This window comes from Pelobates fuscus, chromosome 4 (assembly GCF_036172605.1).
Source record: "Pelobates fuscus isolate aPelFus1 chromosome 4, aPelFus1.pri, whole genome shotgun sequence".
NCBI lineage: Eukaryota > Metazoa > Chordata > Amphibia > Anura > Pelobatidae > Pelobates > Pelobates fuscus.
Window position 1 is genome coordinate 178,448,331 of NC_086320.1, and position 20,690 is coordinate 178,469,020.

Genomic DNA, 20,690 nt, shown 5'->3' on the forward strand with positions numbered 1-20,690 from the left:
AAATTATTTTAAGCGCCTGTTAACACAGATTACTTTGTATACTTGTTATTTGTAGGGTCAAGTCTGTGTACAGTCAATCATCTCATCTGTCAGTATAGAGCAGAGGTAGGGAACCAGACCACATCTCTCATAATGCTCTAGAGCCGTATTGCTGGCAAAGCATCAAGGGAGATGTAGTCCTCATCAGCTGAAGTGCTGAAGGTTAACTATCCCTGGTATAGAGGCTGTGTCCTGTACTATGGCATCATATTGGTCTTTGTTACAAAATGTGCTTGAATATCATGGCTTCCAGGTAATGTTTGCTGCAAGAATCATCACTTTCCCGTGTAACAGCACATATCCAGCTGTATTAATGCCCAAATAGTGTTTCACCTCTAGTTAATTGATCAATATCAATATATTTTACATGTCAGACATCTGCCACTGTAGGGAGTTGTATTCTAACACTGCTAAGAAATTTATGAAAGCAAAGTACATTGAATTAAATAAAAGATCTGTGTAGGTTCAGTTATCTCCCACTGGCATTTAGCACGAACTAAACTGGACTGAGAAGATAAAAAAAACAAAAAAACATCCATATACACTTGTGCTAATGGCAATCAATTATTAATCATGATAATATATCTAAAACCATGTGAGCTATTATTCTGCAGCGTGTCACTTTGTTAAATTGTGCATTATTCATTTTATCTTACATTGTTTTTATTTTTTTTTGTATTATAAAATAATACTTGATTTCATCTGCGTTGATTCAATTTTTAAATGACTGAAATAATGAACTGACAATCACAGGAGGGGATACAATAAATGATGAGCTATATTTAGGTATTCTTGGGGCTATAAGGACAACACGGTATGTTGCCAGCTAAGATTGCAATACAGGTGTACTACATTTGTCACGCTGTTTTTGATATACCTCGGTACAATGTACACTGCCAATCAAATTAATGGCAGCTAACAGGCTGCTGTCATAATACTGTCATAGACATTGGAGAAATAAGTTACTTCAGGCTATTAGCCCATGAACTTTAACCCAAACATTTTATGCATGCATTTATATATTTTAAATAGCTAACTTAAAAAAAAAACTCACATTAGGCTGTAAGACGGGTTAAGAAAGAGAAATACAGAACTTTACTTTGGTGTTACTAAGAAGCTTGATTGAAGGATTCGCATAAGAGGTTTTCCTTGACACGAGTCTCATTTCTGCTAAATTCAATGCGTACTCTCTCTAAGCCACAAATTGCATCTTCTCATGCATTAATCAGTGTGTAGAAAGGGTTTATATTCCTGTATTCATTTCAGTATCTATGTAACCTGTGAATTTGTTCAAGAAGGGCAACATTAATTTGAAATACTTCTAATGTAATGAAATATTCATTCTGTCAATCATCATCCCCATCATTCAGTGACTAGGTAAAGTCTACTTACTAAAACCGCTGCACAAATAACTATGAATTCTCAATCTATGCTTTCATTTTTTTCAAAAAAAATAGGTTCTCATCCCTTTTATTTTGGTGATGTGCGCTTTTGAAACGGTCCAGATCTCAGCACAGATTTCCTCTAAAAGGTATGAAAAAAGACTGGTATAAATGACCATTGCTGGTTTCTGCTTACTAAGCCAATGTTTGTTTTGACAGAAGAATACTATTTTCAACAGTTTCAACAAGCCACAGGATATCTATGTATTAGTTTTAATATATAATCTCATTGTTTATACAAGTCCTGTATACTTTGGTGGACATCACTCACAGCTAGTCCATGCAAATTATCCTTATCTAATATAGTGTAAATTATAGCTGTGGACAGGGGGGTAAAATGTCATTGTTAATAATGGGCTGTACTCCGATTGTAAAGCAGGGCTGATGAAGAGATATGTTTAATGTGAAAGCATGGCAGAATCCAGCTGTTGCCATCAGATTTTCTTTGTTCATTTTCTTTTCTTTTTTTTTTTCTCTGTGTAGCAGCAATGAGAATATAATGCGAATTGTAGTATCAGCTAAGCAGCTCGGTAGAATAAGCTCTGCCCTTGTAGATTGAAGTTACAAGACGAAATCCTTCAGAGCCAAATATCCTGCTGGAATGTTTTTTTTAGGCTTTAATGTAAGCTTTTATACATACATATATATATATATATATATATATATATTTTTATTTTTTTTTAACTTGGTGTGTTGCCAGGCTGAACATCGAGAGAGCCAAATATTTCTTCCATAGATCAGAAATGCACGTACACGCATAACCTTGTAATTCCTGTACCAATGCATGTTGACACAGATTGCCTATGGACCAAACATAGAGACTCTGTCTACACATAACTGTGATTAGAAATTAAGAGCATTATCAGCTTATATATTTCCAGGTTATATTTTCTGTAGAACCAGATCATAGTTTATAATAAAGCTTCCAGATTGGGCTGTTTTTGTTGTGAAACTCTATATTACATTTTAGATGAAATATAAAATTACGTGATATCTAGCTACCATTGGTAGTCAAATAATGGTGAACTATATTTCCCCTAATGCTTAGGCAGTCTAAATCTGGGGTACCATGGTTTTACGGAATGAGAAAAGAAAAAAGACAGTATTTCATTTAGTGCTTATAAGCGAGCAAATACTTCACTGTGTTTTCAAAATATTTTTTAAAGGGTTATTTCAAGCAACAGTCCTCTGTAGGGGTAATGATTCTAGAAGTAGCCCATTTCCTGGTAAAGGGGCAAACTGTTTTACAATGACTTGCCCTCTTACCTGAGTCTTCAGCAGGTGATAAGTGTGATTTTTGGGTGATGACATGCATCTGGCTTCTGCAGAGTTCAGACGCTGAATGCCAATCCTGCCATCTACTCATTGGCTATTCATTTCATCATCTGACTGCTCTAAGCTAATGAATGCAACTCTGTGCTTAAAAAACATGAATATCGTTGACATTAGCCAGTCCAGAACACCACTGTCACAAAGTAGTTAAACTATTTTCATAGTGAAACACTACACAGGCACCATGACCACTTCAACTCACTGAAGTGGTCATGGTGTTTTACAGAATTGTACTCCGCAACTAAATATCAGTTACCACTGCATTTAGCCAGTTTGTGTTTGAGAAATTGAAGACTTGATTTAGAAATATTGGACACATTTTTCAAATGATTTCATATTTTTGGATAAAATTTTAAAATGATTTTCTCAAAATGTTAAAATGTCAAACTATATATCATATTTATCAATATATCAAAGTATTTAAATATTTATTTTTCAAAATATTAAATCATTTTAAAAGTTTATCCAAAAATATTAAATCATTTGAAAAGCTAATATAAAATATTAAATCAAGGCCCATGTTTTACTTTTGTAGCTTGTAGAAATTCACAAGATTGGTTATACTTTCCTAGGATGAAAAGGAAATGGTTTTGTGTAAATAAACTTTTAGCTTTTCATGTGTTTGTTAGCTTCACCTTCTTATCTGATACGAACATGAAGACCATCCACACACAGTGAAAGCAACATTTTAAAACATGTTCATTTAAATGAAGTAGCGCAGTTTCCACCATAGCTGTTTTTTTTTATTATAATGTATTTATAAAGTGCCAACAAACGCCACCATTCTAGATTCACTGTATTATGGAGTATAATAAAATGTAATTTCACAGAAGCAGATTGATAAAGTAGGTTTATGGAGCTTTGTCTGCATGTTTACTGTCTGAAATGGAATTGCAAAGTTAAAAAACAAGGTGTAGAGATACCTACTGTAGGTGAGGACATGAACACAGATTGTCTATGGGGATGTAATAGCTTGAGTTAGGAGTGTGAGATTTGTATTGGGATGTTCCTTCAAATGGTGAACATTGGCATTAATAGGTTTTAGCATTCCAGTGTATTGGGGAAAGTATTTTTTTATAAAGAGTCCAGAAGAATCTAATAAGAGAATTGAAAAGTTTCAGGTTGTGCAAAAAATGGAGAGACTTTGATGGGGATTGTAATCAAGGTAAATTCATATGTATGGAACCAGAGTAGTGGAAGGCCTTGCAAGCCAGGATAGCGACTTTGCATTTTTATCAATAATTAATTTTTTATCATGTGATGCTAAGCCAAGGAAAGGCCTTGTAAAGTGTAAAGGCTTTAGAAGGTAAGAATATGAACCATTTTTTCTATAGATTAGAGTCAAGTCAATCAGATGTGAGGGAGTTATGTAGAGGTTTTTGCTGTCTATTTACTAAAACATTTTGTGTATATTTAATAATACTACTACTTCTGGTACGACTCAAAGAGCTTTACTGATATTTACATAAGTCTCAAACAGAATATTCTAGAATTTTTTATAAAGATCTCACATTCTATTAAACAGTAGGAAACTGTAGAGTAGAGACAGGGTCATTAATGCTTATAATGTCCACCTTCAATAAATTGGAAATAGTATTCTGATCAAGTAAATCTTAATATGGAATTTAACAGGTACAAATTTAAACCCAGTATAATTCCTTAAATAAAAAGGCAGATAAGAGAGCGCAATAAATGATAAATATTAAAGTGATATACAAAATGTAAAAAAGCCGCTAAAAACACACTAGAAACTTCCTTAAAATTTCACAATCCACAGTAAAAAAATAAAACGTGTTAGCGCTATACTGGAAAGACCCAGTACTGGAGAGACTGGGTACTCCACATATAATCTATGAAAAGAACAACTGCATATGCATTATTTCAGTTCGTTATAAAAAAAAAACCTTGAAAATATCTACAGCATATATCTTTCAGTATGTACTCTTTCAAAAAATTGTATAAATACTGTAATGTCAAAGAGTTCTTGGGTAGTAATAGAAAGGGTTAATCTTGCCACACAGATAGGATCCACAGTCTTAGGATACACTGTATACCCCGGCAATAGTAGTACCTTAAAAAGATACAAAAAAGATCCACATAGGGTAACACTGTACTTATTGGCATAACATTTAAAACCCTCTCCCCAAAAAGGAACCCTTACATAAACAAATGGTCGTACTTGCTTCCAAAAAAACACAAATCAAGCATGGGTATTAGAGAGTGAAAGCTTTACCGCCCGTCGTCCTGATTGTGTGGGTCCTGGCTGGATCTCCTTGCCGTGCAACCAAGTGCTTGTGCTGGAAGGACGCCAAGGCTCAGAGCTGGTATCTCCGATTACTACTCGTTCACCCCTCTGAATCAAAAGCCGTTTGCACTTCAACGCGTTTCGCCCGAGCAAACTGGCTTTTTCAAGATATTGCCGCGGCAACTAAGAGCGTTCTTAAATACAATCACATAAGTCTGTCCTTAACCCCTTAAGGACACATGACGGACATATTCAGTCATGATTTCCTTTTATTCCAGAAGTTGTGTCCTTAAGGGGTTAAAGTGCCAGATTGCTTCAAGAATTTATCTATCCGTGAAAAGTGCTCTCCCTTATATTGTATATTACATAGGGCTTTCCAGGCACATAAAATCAATGACCTTTACAGGTCAGGAGGTAGAGGAGTCCAGAAGAGAAAAAAGAATCAAATGGTAATCAAAAAGTCCGGTTGCTCAGGCGAAACACATTGAAGAGCAAACGGCTTTTGATTCAGAGGGGTGAACGAGTAGTGATTGCAGATACCAGCTCTGTGCCTTGGCGTCCTTCCAGCACAAGCACTTGGTTGCACGGCAAGGAGATCCAGGCAGAACCCACACAATTAGGAGGACGGGAGGTAAAGCTTTCACTCTCTAATATCCATGCTTGATTTGGGGTTTCTTGGAAACAAGTACGACCATTTATTTGGGGAGAGGGTTACAAAGTGTATGCCAATAAATACAGTGTTATACTATGTGTATCTTTTTTGTATCTTTTTTTTTTTTTTTTTTTTTTTTTTTTTTAATTCTTTATTTTTGAGTGCATGAGGATTACAACATAGCTTACTCTGCCACGACAGCGGTCATAAGCTTGAACATGTCACATTGTGATATAGTGGTGGCATATAGACATTGCACATTTTTATATTAGATTAACGGACAATAACAATAATAAAAAAACTGTCGACTTTTGGCATTTGTTTTTCGAGACTAGCGTCGTGGAGCTGACGTTGGGATAAGGTGACAGCTTGGTGCCATACGTGGGGGTAATTGTGGGGGCCCAAGAGATTCACGGTCGGGTAGTCGGCTAGCGAAGCTTAGTCGGGCCAGGCACTTCACACTTTCGGTCAACCTGTCTGGTTGTCGTGGGAGGTGGTCTAACTGAACACACTGATATTTACAATATGTTGAGGTTGGTTCGTGCTTATGTGGTGAGCGTCAGGTCAGTCAGTGCTCATTTGGTGTATGCATGAGTAGGCATGGTGTGCGTCGTTGTTCCTCGTGTGTCGCCCCGTGGGCCACTAGACCAACGGGGAGGGGAGGGGAGTCTGTGTGTGTCCTGTCGTGCTGGCTGTGAGTGGTGGGAGCAGAGAGGCGACTGTGCTAATAGCCTCCTGTGGCCGTTTTCCGCAGATTATCTGCGATCTCAGAGTTAAGTGACGGGCTATTTGCGGGCAGGTCATGGTGCCAAAGGGCTGTAGGTAAACTAGAAAACATGCAAAGGTCCTGATAAAGACAACATGTAGCTTGGGAGTCCTTTAGGGTCCACGTGCACCGGCCCCCTCAGGGGGATCCAGCCTCGATCGTCGTGGCACGAAAATTTTAGCCTTCTCTGGGTTCCAATCGTGTGAGGGTCTCGCGTTCTTCTGGGGCTTCGCCTGTTGCATGATGTCCGGAGGTAATCCCAGCACTGGCAGCATGTTTCGGGCGTCTTGAAGGTCGTGGACCACATGCCTGTTTTCGCCCCGTACAATGAGAAGGGAACGGTCCGGGCGCCATCTATATGGTATATTCTTCTGTCTAAGGAGCGTGGTAAAGGGCTTTAATGAGCCTCTCCAGGCCAATGTGTCGCCCGTTAGATCCGGGAAGAAAGCCAATGAATGTCCTTCAAACATAAGTGGCTCCTGCGCTCTAGCTGCTGCCAGGGTTGCGGCCTTGTCTTTTCTGTACTGAAAGCGGATTATGAGGTCGCGGGAAGACGTCGCTGGGGCTGTGGCCGGCTTTGGGATCCGGAATATACTTTCCAGAGGAATGGCTTTGGCTGCTTTTGGTGTGTGAAGGCCGGTGAGTAGCCTGCGCACGTAGTGGGGCAGTTCTTCTGTGGGCAGATCGTCCGGTATCCCCCGTACCTTAATGTTGGTGGCTCTGCGCCCGTCTTCCGCTGCGGTGAACCGCCGTTCGAGGGCCATGGTCGTTTGTTTAAGGTGAGTAACCTCCGATTGCAGGGAGGTGATAGTTAGTTCGTGGGCTGTCGAGGTGACTTCCAGGGTGTCCAGCCTCGTGGTGATGCCTTGAAGCTCCGTGCGGAGCGCGGCTATGTCCCCTTGGAGCGTGGTTTGCAGGCCTGCAAGCAGGTTTTTTAACACCGCTGTTGTGACCGGTGCTCCATCTGGGTCCTGGGGTTTGGGCACAGCCACCGGTTGTCTCGGTGTTGCTATCGGGTCTTCCTCCAGGGAGTATTCTTCCGATAAGTCGGAGTAGTTGTCGGCGAAGGTCGCCATATTGGGCCCTGAGGTTTCGAGGGCCTGTCTCCACATTGCCCCAATGTCATGGTTCTGGCTTGGCCGATCCGTCTTTGATTTTTTCGATTTGCGACCCATAATCGCTCTGCTCTCTTGTGCTGACGGTCGTGGTGATTTTAAGCGGTTTTATCGGGCTGTAGCACTGTTTTTTGCTGTATTTGCTCAGGAGCTCCGACGCCATGCGACCTCTCTGCTTCGCAGTTAGGCTCCGCCCCTTTTTGTATCTTTTTAAGGTACTACTATCGCCGGGGTATACCGTGTATCCTAAGACTGTGGATCCTATCTATGTGGCAAGATTAAACTTTTCTATTACTACCCAAGAACTCTTGGACATTACAGTATTTATACGATTTTTTTTCAAAGCGTACATACTGAAAAATATATGCTGTAGATATGTTCAAGTTTTTTTATATAACTAACTGAAATAATGCATATGCAATTGTTTTTTTTTTCATAGATTATATGTGGAGTACCCAGTATATAATTTAGGGTCACTCTAGTATACCACCAACACGTTTAAATTTTTTTATTATTCCTTACATACTTCCAAACATTAAAAACAATAATTCCTGCATCATCTTTATGTAATAAAACATCAGATAAGTAATATGTTTCAAACACATATTGGGGAGATAATTTGTAGACTCTCAAAAACAACTACCGTAACCAGTTTTTAACTGCTTAAGGACCAAGGCTTTTTTGAGATGCAACACATTTGTGGTCACTTTTTCAATGCCTTTATTCTACCAAAATTACCCAATTTCTGTTTAAGTGCACCAACACATTTTATATATACTTTTGAAAAAAAAAAATAAGAAGTAGGGCTTTCTTGTCATACTGTATAGGTATACATAACACTGAGGTAATTGTAATAAAATATTAGATAATGGAAAACATATTAAAACAACTTGTTTTTTTTTTTTCTCAGTTATACATTTAATAATTTCTACTCACCAAGGACAACTAAAGAAAACTGTCGCCAAATATATTCACTCTATAGTCCCAGGGCCGTCTTTAACGCGGGGCAAACGGGGCAGCTGCCCCGGGCCCAGTAGCTCCTGGGGGGCCCAGAGCAGCTGCCCCGTGGGCCCCGCGATTTGCGCAGCCCCCCTTGGACCCGGCGGTGCGGCTGCACAGAGCCGCACCGGCCCGCAGGCTGAGGAGGCTCCCCGGGTGGCTCATGCACTAAGGGCCACCCGGAGAGCATGTGTGAGCAGGGGCCCGGTCTGGCGCTGTGACGCTTAAACAGCGCGACCGGGCCCCTTCCTGTACCGGCTGGGAGGAAGTGACGTCACTTCCTCCCGACGGAGAGCACAGCCGCGCGGGAGGAGAATGGCACGGAGGGGAGTTCCAGAGGAGAACTCCCATCTGCCTCAGCCTGCCACTGGACCCCAGGGAAACCACCCTCCAGGAAAAGGTAAGAACCTGGAGGGTGGCTAAATGTATGCTTGTGTGTGTCAGTATGTCTGTCTGTGTATGTATGTATGTGTGTTTGTATATGTCAGTAGGCCTGTGTGTGTCAGTATGTCTGTCTATGTGTATGTCAGTATGCCTGTGTGTGTCAATACTTCTGTCAGTGTATGTGTCTGTGTGTGTCAGTGTATGTGTCTGTGTCTGTCTGTGTGTGTATGTATGTATGTCTGTCTGTGTGTGTGTGTCAATACATCTGTCAGTGTATGTGTCTGTGTGTGTCAGTATATCTGTCAGTGTATGTGTCTGTGTGTGTGTGTGTGTGTGTGTGTGTGTGTGTCAATACGTCTGTCAGTGTATGTGCCTGTGTGTGTGTGTATGTATGTATGTATGTCTGTGTGTGTGTCAGTATGTCTGCCAGTATATAATTGTGTGTCAGTGTATGTGTGTGTCAGTATGTATCTGTGAATGTTTTAATGTCTGTCTGTGTGTATGTGCCAGTACGTCTGTCTGTGTGTGTGTCAGTATGCCTGTGTGTGTGTCAATACGTCTGTCAGTGTATGTATCTGTGTGTGTCAGTATATCTGTCAGTATGTCTGCCAGTGTATGTGTCTGTGTGTGTGTGTCAGTATGTCTGCCAGTATATATTTGTGTGTCAGTGTGTATCTGTGAATGTTTTAATGTCTGTCTGTGTCTGTATGTGCCAGTACGTCTGTCAGTGTGATTGCGCATTGGGCGTAATTGGGGGGAGGGATAGGAGGGGCAGGGCCCAGGGGGCCCAAGAAAATGCATTGCCCAGGGTCCTAATCATATTATAGACGGCCCTGTATAGTCCCGATTGTTAAAATGGATTTCAATTAATTTTTAGAAGCCGTACAATAAAAACCGCAAGCAATGAATTATGGTTTTAAAGCTAAAACTTTTAAAGTAGTTGCAAAATCCAAAACCACTACACAAAAGTATATACAGGTAGAACGTACATCCCCAAGACTATGTAAATAAGAACATTGTTTGGCACGTTTGTTATGAACCATTTTATCCCAAAATGAGGTCAAATTATTTAATTATGTTTGTGGAGGGGGTTTCCACACATTTTATTCTGGGGAAATTCACAGACTATGCGTCTCCCACTACTGCATACACAACATATTTGTATTCTGCTGCTTTTCTCGATTACAATGACTCCCCACATGTACACCTTTCCCCTTAATCCAACTCCTAACCCAACACTTAAACCACCCATTGAACCTACCCTTGAACCTACCCTTGAACCTACCCAAAGTCCATCCCATACTCCTACTGGCTGCGCACTGTTTGGTGTACATGGCCCTACTCATGGCACAGCAAGTAGGGGCAGGACGGAGATGTTAATTTGGTTCGAAATGTGGACAATCGCTAATGCCCAAGTGTTCAACTGGGCATGTGTGCAAATTTCACAGCGCTATCTAGTGCGGGCAGATGAAGGCTGCGGTACAAGTCATCCAGGGAACACTAAGATGGCACCTCCTAGAACAAAAATCTGGACAAGAAATAAACAGGTAATAAATGAAATGGGGGACCTAGGGGCATTTGGGGATGACTAGGGGACAATCAAATGTAGAGGAGTCAGGAAGGGGGGAGGGGAGGGGAGGTTAAAAAAAAATTGTGTCTGTGGCCATGACAGTGCCGCTTTAAGACTAAGCATTGCTAGCATCTGAATACATTAAAAGCTACTCTCACTTTCTAGAATGCATCAAGCCCACCTTGCGTTATTTACATTTAAATGAAACACTAATTACATTGAAATTGACTCATTCATGTCTTTGGTGAGTACTGTGCATATTGTATAGTTCATATGTGACTCAAGAGGTTTTAACTGCTTCCTATTAATCTTTACACCATGAACTGCTAAAAATACTATGATTTCTTTAATTTTGCTTTACATGGACTTTTAGTCCCATAACGAGACAAAAATCAAGTAGGAGTTGAAAAGATTTTCTATACTAATCATCCAGGTCTATTCAGTAATAACGTCATGGCCCAGGACTGCTCTGTCCTCCTGCGACATCTGCGATGGATAGTTGATCTACTGACACGTCTGGGGTTCCACATCAACTGGGAGAAGTTGAAATTCTTGGGTTTCCTCGAGAACTCGGCAGAGGACTCCTTGTGCCTACCGACATCCAATACCCACAAGGAAAATGGTCGCAAGGAACTTCGCAGGGGGTTACCCGACCACATCTCACGCTACGACACTTAGCAAGAATCATCGGGCTGTTGGCATCTTCAATACAAGCAGTGTTCCTGGCACCAACATCTTCGCGAGGGAGCCTCATATGCGGCTCTGGTTACCTTGGTGGATTCACAACCTTTGGGCGTGGAACTGCAGGGCCATATTCGTCTCTCAACTGGAATTCACCATAGACTCGGGCGCCCACTGCAAGGGTGTATCGACAGGAGGACCCTGGTCGGAGAACAAAGCCAGAATACACAATGCTTTGGAACTACTAGCAGTATTCTTCGCGATTCAGAGTTTCACGAAAGGGACCGCCAGCAACTGCAGTCGCCTACGGATGGACAACATATCAGCAGTTCGATATGTCAATCACATGGGCAGCACCCAGTCGGCAGTACTGGCCCACTTGGCAATGGATTTCTGGGAGTTTTGTCTGGCACAGAATTTGGTGGTCCAGGCGGAGTACCTATCGGGCCTGCACAATGTTCAGGTGGACTGGAGTTCACGCTATCTCTCCGTCAGCAGCGATTGGAGATTAGCAGTGGAGGTATTCTACACTATCTCGTCCCTGTGGGGCCGCTGTGCCATCAACCTGTTCGCATAGCGACTCAACACACAGGTGCCCAATTTCTTCAGGTGGCGTCCGGACCCAGCCGCAAAAGCAGTAGACGCTTTCCTACAGGAATGATGTGGCCCTCTTCTCTATGCCTTCCCTCCATTTGCCATGATCCCCAGGGTATTGGTACAGGTGTGTCGCCAGGCTGCGGAACATAGTCCTGTTTTGGGGGACTCCGTCATGGTTTCCTCAACTTCTGGAGATGGCAATACATGTTCCCAGATTGTTGCCGAACTGTCCGGACTTGCTTTGCGATTCGACGAACTGTCACCACCCACTCCTCTCTGCTACTGATGGCTTGGCGGATTTCGGGGGACCCTGGCATATCTCAGGAGTTTTGGACACAACTCGACGCCTTTTGGTGGTTGCATGGGTTTTCGGAACTCGAAGATCAGCTTAGAGATCTTGGGCTGGCTAGCGACATGGATCCTATTTCAGCCCCTGTAATGGCGATTCTCCACCTCCTCACGTCTCTGTTTAAAGCTGGCCGGGCCTACCGGACGATAAATGTGTATAGGTCAGGGCTTTGAGAGCTATCCTGCAGGACAAAACCCCCTTGGCTGCCGGCTCCCGCCTCTCTTGCCCTTCGAGGACACTATACTTCCCTACTTGGGATGTCTCCTTGGTGCTATCGTTGTTTAAATCCTGGCCATCGAGGACCTTTCCTTACGCCAATTGTTGGAAAATTGGTCACACTACTTTGCCTGGTATTCTGTAAAAGGGTTTCAGATGTTCGGGCCTTGGATTTCAGATTTAATTCCTTCACAACCGCACGAAGACTTTCGATCAGATCGGTCTCTTACGCGGCTTTCCCTTTGACTCCAGCGTTGTGCCCAGTGGCTTGTTTACGAGAGTATGAGGTTCGCACTAAGCCTAATTGGTCACCATCTGTACCTATTCTGTTTCTTTCCTTTCGACCGCCTTTTACCCCGGTGATGAGGACTACTATGGCTCGTTGGGTGAAATGGGTCTTACAACAGACGGGTGTTGACATTTCGGTGTTTGGAGCCCATTCGGTCCGGGGCACTTTGGCCTCTTCGATGATGACCTCAGGGGCACGGTTGGAAGACCTGATGAGAACGGCAGACTGGCCCCTGGAATCTACGTTCCTTGAATTTTATTTTCGACCGGTGACTCGTGTTTTTTTAATGCTTTTTAAGCTTTGAACTTGCAATATGAGCCTCCGTGTCTTGTTATAAAATTACATGATTTTGCTATTACATGACGCAAAGTCATGATTTTATTAAAGACACAGAGGCAAGTATTGTCCCACCGTAGACACACTTCTAAATTGGTTTACGTCTTCCTGCCCTGGTATTTTTCTGATTGGATAAGGTTGGTATTACAATGAGTGGGCATATTATTGCACTAGGTTGCTGGTTAATATGTTTGGAGTGTGAGACTGTTCATAGGTTTCGTTAATGTCTGCTGTAAGGGTCTGTCTCTACCTTGCATGCACACTAGTTTTAAGGAACGAAATAACCATGTGGGTCCTGTCTATTTATGTTTTCTCAGCCTTATTCTGTCTCGTTTGCTGGATTCCAACAGATTGTCGTCTATCTGGGTCCTCTACGTTGGCAATTTCTTCTTCTGTGCTACTTGTTCCCAGTTCATTAAATTGTTATATGGTTGGATTACGTCTAGGTTTCGGGACCGTTGTTCTTATGCGGTTGGACGGGTTCATCGGTTCTTGTTTGGTGTTTGTTATTGTGGTTGCATCTCCAAAGAAAGAGGAAATGGGATGGGAGGTGCTGACTATTATACTGGGACTTGGTATGGGAGTGGCTTATCACTGTGTATACGGTTTTTTTCTTACTGTTTTGTATTTTGCTGCTATTGGTGGACAGTAAAGAAAGGCATATGCAATACTCGCCTCCGTGTCTTTAATAAAATCATGACTTTTCGTCATGTAAGCAAAATCATGTAATTCTTAAACAAAGCTCTAGTTACTAATGAAACCAGTATTTCAGAAATTGTATTAATTTGCTCAGAGTTATGCACTTCATTTCTTTTTGGTAAAATATTCTTCTGCGTTTATTATTTTGTATCTTTTTTTTATTTCTTTTTTTTTTTTTCATTGCATGGCAGTGTTTTATACTTTTTAACCCTCAGTTTGCATTATCGTTGCACGACAATCTGTCTACAATATTACAGATTTGTGCTTGTTTCATGTGTTAGTTGAAATTTGTGCATTCATTGTTTTAATTAAATTTTATTCAAATTTTCCTTTATTTTGTTGTGCATAAAAGATTACAACTTTGCCTGTATAGCCACAACAGCTTCAACAGGTGCGATGGTCACAGAGTTTTGAACAAAATTATGGCATGAAAACAACTTACGTATGTTTTAGTCATATAAACGTTTCCTAGTATAGTTAACAGGTTTAACTGTAGCCTTATATCATTAAAGAGACAGCAGCCTAAGGTCGAATGAGGTTGTAGCGAGTGTGAGCCGTGGGTAACAGTGCCCTGGTTGCGTATTTGTATATACATTAGTGAAGGCAGATATGTGCTTCAGGGATATTGTGTAGGTTTACATTTCCATGGTCAAGCATATTAAATGACTGTAGAACAGAGAATACCCTAAGCTCACAGCTCCAAATTTAGTCAGGTGGTGTCATTATGTATGCCAGATCTAGTTGTGGCGAAAATGTGAGTTCCAACTAAAACGAATGGGGGGCGGCCTGTGGGCAGCAGGGAGATGTGGGTCGAGGTGTCCCTCCAGTCGCTTTAGCTTGGCGCATGAGGGAGTGGGCTTGGAGGTCCTCGGTAGTAGGTCATTTTGTGGTGCGTGTCTGGGGGTCCGTCACTGGAGGTCTGTAGTGTGTGTTTGTCAGGGGTCCCCGACGGGGCCCCTGGGAGCCGCTTGGGGTGTGGTATGTGCTGGCCTCGTCTAGGTGAGGGAGTAGGTCATGTGTGTCTGGTATTCAGAGATGTCTTGGAGTCGTCGCTCCGGTAGGGGGTTACGGGCGGTATGGGGTAGTAGATAGGGGGAGCAGTGATGGTGGGGATTGGCAGGGGGTTGGAGTGGGCTGGGGTGTGAGAGGTGAGGCGTGGACCTCAGGGGTCCGCGCCCGGGTCCGCGTCCCAGCCCCCCCCGCCCCCGGAGCCGGCAGATGCATGTTCGTCCGAACCTGTCTCTGGTGTTCCGTTGTTCCTGCTAGGTCCTGTCAGAGGGGGGGGCCTTTCGGCCGTTCCGGGGGGCTGCGTGTCGTCTCTGGTACTGGCTGGGGAGGCGAGCCATCGGAGCCAGTGGTACCATGTGTCAAGGTAGCGCTGCGTGCGTCCCGCCGCCGAGAGGATCAGCTCCTCAATCTGCCTAATATCCTCCACCCTGGCCAGCCATTCTCTCAGCGTCGGGGCCGTGGTTTTTTTCCAATGCTTCGGGATGAGACTACGTGCCGCATTTAGGAGGTGTGGTATCACTGATCTTTTAAATCCGGATATGGGGATTGATGTTAGTTGGAGCAAGTAGGTTTCCGGTACGAGTTGTATGTTCGCATCCGTCATGGTCACTATTACCGCGTGGATCGCCGTCCAAAAGGGTTTAATAAGTGGACAAGTCCACCAGATGTGGAAGAGGGATCCCAGTTCCTTTCCGCACCTCCAGCATTCGGGTTCGCAGGTGGTTGTCATTATGGATAGCTTCTCAGGTGTCCTGTACCAGTGTGATAGCATTTTATACCCGGTTTCCTGGAATTTGGTGGCTATGGATGCTTTGTGTATGAGCGTAAACACTGTGGTCCATTGTTCCGCTGGTAATGTGTATCCTAGGTCCCGTTCCCAGTATTTAGTGAAGTAGGGGAGAGGCGTGTCGGTGGATGGTGTGATCTGCATGCGGTAGAGGAACGATATTGCGTGTGGTGGGCTTGGAGGGTTCGTGCATACCGTCTCAAATGTAGTGAGTGCACGGGCTGCTGAGTCCAGTCCGGGTGTGGTCTTCAGAAACCTCGTTAGTTGGTGGTATTTGAAGTGGAGTGGCCAGGTGTGCGGGTTATTCGGGACCAGGTCTCCCAGAGGCGTGATTGAGCCCTGTTTGTACACGTCCTTCAATCTGCAGGGTGCCGGTAGTCCCAGCGCCGTAGTGTAGCGGGGGTCCTCCGCCAGGGGGAATCTTGGGTTGTGCGATACGGGACAGAGAGGTGAGAGCTCCGGAGCCATGTCTTTTTGCAGTGCCAGTTTCCTCCAGATGGACATGGTGACATTCAGTGTTGGGTGTTGTTTTGGCAGCTCACCTGACATTGCTCTCGGGAGCCATGGAAGGAGGGAGAGGGGTGTCCGCGAGAAGCTCGCCTCTATCGGGATCCACAGTTTGTCTTTCGGGTTATGTGTCCATTCTATCAGCCGTTGGAGGTGGATCGCCTGCCGGTATTTTGCCAGGTCCGGCAATCCTAGGCCCCCGTGTAGTTTGGGTTTGGTGAGAGTGGCAAAGTTCAGTCTCGCACGTCTACGGTGCCACACGTATTCTGTCATTGTCCTTCGGACTTGTGCGAGAAAGGGTTTGGGGATATGTACTGGTAGGGTCTGTAAGAGGTACAGGAGACGAGGGAGAACATTCATCTTGAGGACGCTGATCCTTCCCAGCCATGTGATGTGGGGGAGGTGCCAGGAATCCAGGTCTTTCGTGATCCGGTCGAGGAGGGGTGGGAAGTTGATGCGGAAGGTGTCCGCGAGGTCCGCTGATAGCCATGTCCCCAGGTATTTGATCGCCTCTGTGCACCATCGGAAGGGGAAGTCAGTCTGTAGGCTGGTCACCAGCGTTTGAGGGCATCCCACATTGAGGATCTCAGATTTAGTGAAGTTGATTTTTAGGTTTGATAAAGTGCCGTATGTGTCGAATTGCTGCATCAGTTCCCTTAGGGAGCGCTGTGGTTCGGTGACCGTGAACAGGAGGTCGTCCGCATATGCGGAGACTTTGCTGACTCCCCAGCCGCCTCCGATCCCAGAGATGTCGGGTTGGGATCTCACGGCATTGAGGAACGGCTCCAGGCTGATGACAAAGAGCAGAGGTGACAATGGGCAGCCCTGTCTCGTGCCGTTTTTGATCTCAAACGGATCGGAGAGAAGTCCGTTTACTTGTACCCGGGCAGTCGGGTTGGTGTACAGGGCCGATATCCAGGCCATCATGTGCGGGCCCAATCCGAGGTGTTCTAGTGTGGACCGCAGGAAGGACCAGTCGACCCTGTCAAAAGCCTTCTCCGCGTCCGTTGAGATCAGGAGAGCAGGCGAAGGGCCCTGCTTTGCCGCGTGGATCAGGTTGAGCGCCTTGGTGGTATTGTCTCTGGCCTCCCGACCTTCCACGAATCCCACCTGGTCTGGATGGATTAGGTCTGGTAGTAGTGGTTGGATGCGGAGGGCCAGGATCTTGGCGAACAATTTGAGGTCAGTGTTTAGCAAGGAAATCGGTCGGTAGCTAGCACAGGAGGACGGGTCCTTCCCTTCCTTTGGTATTATCACGACATGGTCTCGAAGCGAGGCTGGGTCCATTGTGCCTCCGTTTTGTATGGAGTTGTAAAGGGTGAGCAAGTGTGGGGTAAGAACGTCTGCGAACATCTTGTAATATTTTGCCGTGTATCCGTCCGGTCCCGGACTCTTTCCCTGTTTTGCCTTTTTAATGGCTAAGCATACTTCTTCGCTCGTGATATCTTCCTCTAGGGCGGATATGGTTCCGGGCGGGAGCTTAGTTGTCATGTGTTGTGTAATATATGCTTTTTGTCGTGCTGCAAAGATCTCTTCTGATGTGGTGTTGCGTATGGGGTTTGCGGGCAAGTTATACAGTGAGGAGTAATACTGTCTGAATCCCTCCGCAATGGCTTTTGGTGTCAACAGGGATTGTCCCCTCAGGGAGATTCGTTGGACATGGCTCTTTAGTCTCCGTGCTCTCAGCGCTCTTGCGAGTAGTTTGCCGCTCTTGTTCCCGAATTCATAGAACGTTTTCTTCGCGAGTTGGAATTGGAATTGAATCTTCGATGTGAGTCGTGTGTTGAGATCCGCTTTGGCGTCTAGGAGTTGTTTGTAGGTAGCGTCGTCGAGGGTGCGTTTGTGTCGCGTTTCTAGTTGGGTTACTTGGTCGATGAGGTGTGAGATTTCTTGCGCGCGCTGTCTTTTCAGGCGGGTACCGTGTTTGATGAGAATTCCTCTGATCACGCATTTATGCGCTTCCCAGATGGTGGGCAGTGTGCAGTCAGGCGGCTTGTTGGTGAGGAAGTAGTGCTCCAGAGCGGTGCGCACCTCCGTTTGTATTATTGGGTCATCCAAGAGGGATTCGTTAAGTTTCCACGTCCATTGCGATTTGTAGGGCCTGGGGTTGTCGATGGTCAAGAGTATTGGTGCGTGATCCGACCAGGTCATGGGTGCTATGCGAGCAGATCTCAGTGTGTCCAGGTCTCTGTGTTGGACGAAGAAGTAGTCTATTCTCGAGTAGGAGTTGTGTGGTGTCGAGTAGTATGTGTAGTCTCTTTCTGTATCGTGGAGAATGCGCCAGCAGTCTGCGAGCTGATGGTCGGAGAGGAGGGACCTCATGCCCCGGAGGACATGGTCCGGTATCGTGGAGGTGCCTTTCGACGTGTCGATTCTGGGGTCCAGAGGGGCGTTGAAGTCCCCACCAACTATGACGGTGCCTTCTCCGAACGTTTCTAGGGTTCTTAGGGCAGAGGTTAGGAACTTCTTCTGTCCCTTGTTCGGGAGGTAGAGGTTCGCCAGGGTGATTTTCGATTCGCCTATTTTCCCTTTGATGAAAAGGTATCTGCCTTCCGCGTCCTTTATCTCCGCCTCCAGATGGAACTGAGTGTCCGCCGAGAGTAGGATGGCCACTCCCTTGGATTTGTTCAAGGGGTTGTGGGCGAAGTGTCCAGTGGGATAGTATCTGTCGGAGAACCTAGGGGCCTGGGGTGCGTGGAAGTGGGTTTCCTGGAAGAAGGCAACCGACACCCCCAGCGCCCTGATCTCCCGTAGGGCTCTGGCCCGCTTGCGTGGGGAGTTGAGGCCCCTTGCGTTGATCGTGTAGAGGTTGATGGTGCTGCTGTCCTTTCTGCCTGCGCCGGGGGCGCGGGGGGGCGAACCCATGCCGCTGGGTCTCCCGCGGACCCGGGCTGGGTGGTGTTCAGGGAGAGGAAGGGAGGGAGCAGTGGAGTGGGGTGTGTGGGTTAGTGAGTGTGATTGGGTCGCTAAGGCGACAGTAGGTAGGGGTAATGTGCCGCTGGGAGGCGGAGGTCCGGGGACGTTGTCCCGTGTGTCCGCCTCACAGGTTTGTTGGCAGTGCACCCGTGGGGTTGGTGGCGCTGGGTGAGGGGTGGTCGCCCACTAGTGACTTCCCGGTGAGAGGTGAGTCACAGTCGGCCCTCATCCGTCTCCCGCTGCCCAGTAGCTCTGTGGTGGAAATTGATGTGGCACCCATGGAGGGTAGGATCATAGGAGGGAGCGGAAATGGTCTGTGTAGTGTGTGAGCAGGCGTCCGCTTCAGCCCCTTGATGGTTTGTCTCGTGCCTCAAGCGGCGTGAGAGTGGGGTGGGGCGAGGTGGGGACTTTCGGCTACATCAGTATAACATATATCCTTAGACAGTAGCATTCCCAGGAAGAATTTAAGTAACATTTTAAACAATACAAACAATTCAAACATTTCAGGCAGTTTATGCTAGGCGAACAGATTGAACAGATTAAGCACATCAAGCATGCCCATACAGAGTGATGTCGGGTGGTGAGATGGCCCTCCGTCGTCAGTCGGTTGTGGTGTGCGTCGTGGGGGGCGTGTCCTGTCAGAGAGTATCCATTCGGGTATGAGGGGGAGGAGGGGAGGGGGAAGCGTGTGCCTATTCGCCTCTTACCCTTTGGGTTTTTGCCTTGACATTATGTTAGCTTAGGCTGTCTCGTGTTGGTAGGGTTATGACTTACGTCGGTGCGCCTGCCTTTCGTGTGTGTCTTGTGGGTGTCTAGGTGTCTCTAGTGTGGTCGTCTTGAGCCCTTTGCTTTTGTACGTATAGCGTGTCCCTGTATGCTCCTGTGTGGTCTGCCTGCCCACCCTGGGGTCAGCTTAGTCGTTCGTTTGCACTGTGTGGTGTTGTTCCAGGCCTCTCGTCAGGCAGGGTCAGTTGTCTCGTATCGGTGAACAAACCTAGAGCTGTTGTTTGGGCAAATGTTACATTTTCAGAAAAGTACATAGGTTAAGACAGAGATAAAAAACATTGGCATTAGCAGTGTGACATTGAAACCATTGCGACTCAAGGTGTCGGTGTCCTGTCCCCCTAGTGTCAGTGTTCCTTAAAGTGTGTGCAAAAGTGTGGTGAGTGGGTGTGTGTTATGCTATTGTAGGTCTATGTAGCAAAGGGTGAATAGGTTGTTGTTGCTGTGTGTTGTGTCTCATGGGGGTATGTGTGTGATTAGTGGTGTGTTTGCAGTGTCCATGATCCCCTGTAATATACTTGCACCATTGGTCACATTCTCCCATCGCATTCTACGAGAGGGTGTTCAGAGCGATGTTAGAGCAGCAGTCCACGGAAGTCCAGGAATGCACCGGGTAGGGGCTCCGGCGTGAAAATGGGACTCAGTCTCCGGGTGTGGGGGGTGTGGGAAGAGCCAGTATTGGCAATGGTAGGGCAATGGGCCGTCTAGAGGTGCTCGGTGCAGTGAGTCAGACGCCCATGTTGCAGGGCCCAATTGGGCATTGGTGAGATCATCGGGGCAGTCCAGGTGGGGTGGTGGAGCAAGATGAAGTCCAGTGTCCAGAGGGTCATGCAGAGAATGCGTGGGGGGGGGGGTTGGTCAGAATGAAAAAGTCTTGGAAGTGGGGTGGGGGGGGAACTTTGATGTCTAACGAAGGTGGGTAGATCGGATCCTTTGATGCGTAGCTCAATCCTTGATCTTGAGTGGTAGGGAGTAGGT

General features: G+C 45.5%; 1 protein-coding gene across 2 annotated transcripts in view; it reads left to right on the forward strand.

Annotated features, from left to right (window-relative positions):
* The window catches only part of PIGN (phosphatidylinositol glycan anchor biosynthesis class N), a 360,977-nt gene that overhangs the window by 294,437 nt on the left and 45,850 nt on the right, over nucleotides 1–20,690 (forward strand). For both annotated transcript variants that reach the window (XM_063450558.1, XM_063450559.1), the window contains one exon: nucleotides 1,497–1,570. In XM_063450558.1, the coding sequence (XP_063306628.1) occupies nucleotides 1,497–1,570 (74 nt within the window). The remainder of the gene's footprint in view (nucleotides 1–1,496; nucleotides 1,571–20,690) is intronic.